At 40.8% G+C, this 3477-nt stretch overlaps 1 protein-coding gene across 1 annotated transcript; it reads left to right on the forward strand.

Annotated features, from left to right (window-relative positions):
- Positions 1–3: 3 nt before the first annotated feature.
- LOC125528345 (UDP-glycosyltransferase 76B1-like) lies at positions 4–2882 on the forward strand (the record flags this gene model as incomplete). Its single annotated transcript, XM_048692821.1, has 2 exons — positions 4–124; positions 1923–2882. Coding segments are annotated over 2 exons (1020 nt in total), but the record flags the coding sequence as incomplete, so codon positions are not given.
- Positions 2883–3477: the final 595 nt, after the last annotated feature.

Consider the following 3477-nt stretch of genomic DNA (forward strand, 5'->3'; position numbering starts at 1 on the left):
GCGCAGAAGGCGGCCGAGGAGCTCGGGCTGCCGACGATAGCGCTCCGGACCGGCAGCGCAGCCTGCTTCAACTGCATCCTTGCCTATCCCATGCTCCACCAAAACGGCTATCTGCCCCCCGAAGGTCAGTTAATCCTAGTCTGTACTAAACACAATTCTATGGACATGGAGTTTTTTATCCCAATTCACACGTACCTTGGTGAACAGTAAATTAAAAAGTAAAAAAATGTGATAAACATTAATAAATTATTCACCTGCGGACAAAATTTTGTGATAAATATCATTCATAGAGGTCTGACCAAAAAGAAAAAAAATGCTTCAACAGGTTATTGTTCGAAGCCTTTTGAAGAGTCGATTTTGTATTTTTGCCCGGACGTCACCACTTCGTTTCATCACAAAATTTCACACGCACTTGAAACCTGAAACATTCATCAATGTTTACAAGAAAAAAGTTTTTAATTATTTTACTATTTTATTGAATTTTATCGTTCACCAGGAAGGATGTGAGCTCAAGATCAAAAGAGTGTTTTGCCAATTCTCGTGGCTAGTCTCCCTTTATTTATGGTAGGGTATTCCTTCCGAATGCTTAATAACAAACATAGAAAAAAAAATTATTCGCTCAAGAATTAATTTTTTTGTGAATGCTTAAATATATGATAAATGGAGCCATAAAAAATTTATGAATTTTTTACAATCAATATGTGAATTTTAAGATTTTGTGAGGTTTTTCAATCATCAGACCCACCCATCATAACTGTTATCAATCGTGCTCTTTTTATCACCCTCGAAACCGTAGAAAATTTGTAATTTTCAAATTTATTTTGGGCAAATCAATGAATATTTTATTTAAATTCAGCTATATTTTAATTTGAATAATTTGATAAATTGTTATTTTGCCTGTAATCTAAATTGGGCTTCTTTCCGTAGAACTGAAATACAGCTGAAGCAAGAGAGAGTAGTCTAGCCTACCACAGTACCACTAGTCTGCCCGAACGAGCTTTGTAACAATGGTGGATTCCTCCTTCTTTTATAATCTTTTATAAGAACAATGCTAAATGTTGATATTTTTTGAACAAAACACAAATATTTCACTCACCCTCAAAATTCATAAATTTCGTCAGAACTCCCAAATGCCTACACCGCTAGTTGATGTTCTTTGCAAGAAACACGAAGAATAGGTAATGTTTGAAAAAAAAAAGATGATGGTATTGTATGCGGGCAGCGTTGTATGGTGGCTTTCAGTATCCGTGTCCACGGACTGGTCCCCCTTATCCGCGGACGGATGTGGGAGAAAACTTGCGGGTTACCGTTGAAGATGTCCTAATTAGGATCCCCACACTCTTCTATCACGCTAGTGTTCTTCCTTCCGCAGCATGTACGACAAAGTAAGAATTTATTTTTTGTAGAATAGTAGATTTCCTTTTCCAACACTGCTAACTGTACTGTAGCTTAGAAAAATTGGTCTCTTTCTAGTTAACTAGAATGAGACACTTGACCGAACATTGATGTGCATCCTTGCTGCCAAACAGCTGTCTTAATATCGGAATAGGAATCCTACTTGTACGTAATAGTTCTTAAAAAAGGTTCTAAATGACGGTTTAAACTGAACTGTCAAAACGTTTAATATCTAGGAGCAGAGGAAGTATGTACTACTCTTTCATCTCCAAAAAGAATGGTTATAAGTTTTATCTCGAGTCAAACGGTGTAATGTTTGATCAAAGTTTGTAAAAAATATATTAATAATTACTATATTAGATATAGATACTTGAGATAAAATTTAAAGGCTTTCTTTTGAAAGATGGAGGGAGTATATTATATTTTTATTTGGATTGCAACCATCTCAATATCATCTAGTTTTGGTAAAACTAGTACACACGAATAGCACTGCTAGTTTAATTTACCCACGTACATGTTTGTTTCAGAATCGCAACTCGACATGCCAGTGAAGGAGCTTCCCCCGCTGCGCGTGAGGGACCTCTTCCTCTCGAGCAGGGCCGACCATGACATGTTATCCAAATTTCTGGCCAAAGCAACCCATGCAGCAAGGAGCTACTCCGCCCTTGTGCTCAACACATTCGAGGCACTAGAAACAGACGAGCTTGAGAAGATCCGCGACGAGATAGGCATCGCCATGGTGCTCGCGACCGGCCCTCTCCACAGGCTCTCCTCCAAGACCGAGGGCACAGCAGGGAGAAGCAGCAATGTGCTTCCGCACGAGGATCACACCTGCATCGAGTGGCTGGACACGCAGATCACGGGGTCGGTATTGTACGTCAGCGTTGGGAGCCTGGCGTGCATGGACTCCGGTGAGCTCTCGGAGGTGGCGTGGGGGTTGGCCAACAGCGGCCAGCCGTTCCTATGGGTCGTTCGGCAAGACCTCGTGCCGGGATCGGACGGACCATGTCTACCGAAAGGGTTCGACGATATGGTGATGGGCAGGGGTAGGGTGACCCCGTGGGCCCCACAGCAGGAGGTGCTGGCCCACCGTGCGGTGGGCGGGTTTTGGACCCACAACGGGTGGAACTCGACGCTCGAGAGTGTAGCCGAGGGTTGCCCCATGATCTGTAGGCCTCAGTTCGCGGACCAGATGATGAACGCGAGATACGTGGATGCGGTGTGGGGCATAGGCTTTGAGCTCGAAGGTGAGCTGGAGAGAAACAAAATTGGGGAGGCCATTCTGAAGCTTATGAAGGGGAGCGAAGGGGAGGCGATGAGAAAGAGAGCGGGAGAGCTTAAGAAGAAAGTAGCGTCCTGCTTTGAGAGTGGTGGGTCTTCTCTACTGGCCATCAATGAATTGATTGACCATGTATCATCTTTATAGTTTTTACACGTTTACTTTAATTGTTGCAGCTGAATAAAAACAAAAGTAATTTCATTTCTCATACCTGATTTTCATATTTTCCTACAATGGTATCTTGTGTTCGTGATGTTGGCCCTATGTAATCTCGGTGTAGGTTGGTTCCTGAACCGATGACGTCCTTTTTTTCATCCACTAGTAAGCATGCACGTGCAACGCATGTCTCAAACAGAATAATTTGATATAATATAATATTAAAATATATTTTCAAAAAAGTGACATATTTTGTGATCCAACGCATAAAAACATTTATTATGAATCTATTTTTTATGTTAGTGAGTTTGTATTACCAAGCCAACTGTCTTTATCATGGTGTCTTATGCCAACGATATGAGCGTGCGTGTAACACATAATCCAGAAACATGTCTTCACATAAAATGCACAATGACATAATAATTGTATTATAATTTGTTACAAAAAGATATTTTAGAAACCACAACTATGCATCTCTTGAAGGTCCATCTTTTGAAGCAATGAAGGTCCATCTATTGCTGCGATCTATGATGCTTCGTTCAATTGATGGGATATTGTTTTGAGCTTCATTCTCTTCATACTTTAAAATATGCACCAAAAATTGCTTTCTTAGTTCAAAATCATCCTACATATGCATTATGCAACAT

The sequence above is a fragment of the Triticum urartu genome, unplaced genomic scaffold (genome assembly GCF_003073215.2).
Source record: "Triticum urartu cultivar G1812 unplaced genomic scaffold, Tu2.1 TuUngrouped_contig_4804, whole genome shotgun sequence".
Lineage (NCBI taxonomy): Eukaryota > Viridiplantae > Streptophyta > Magnoliopsida > Poales > Poaceae > Triticum > Triticum urartu.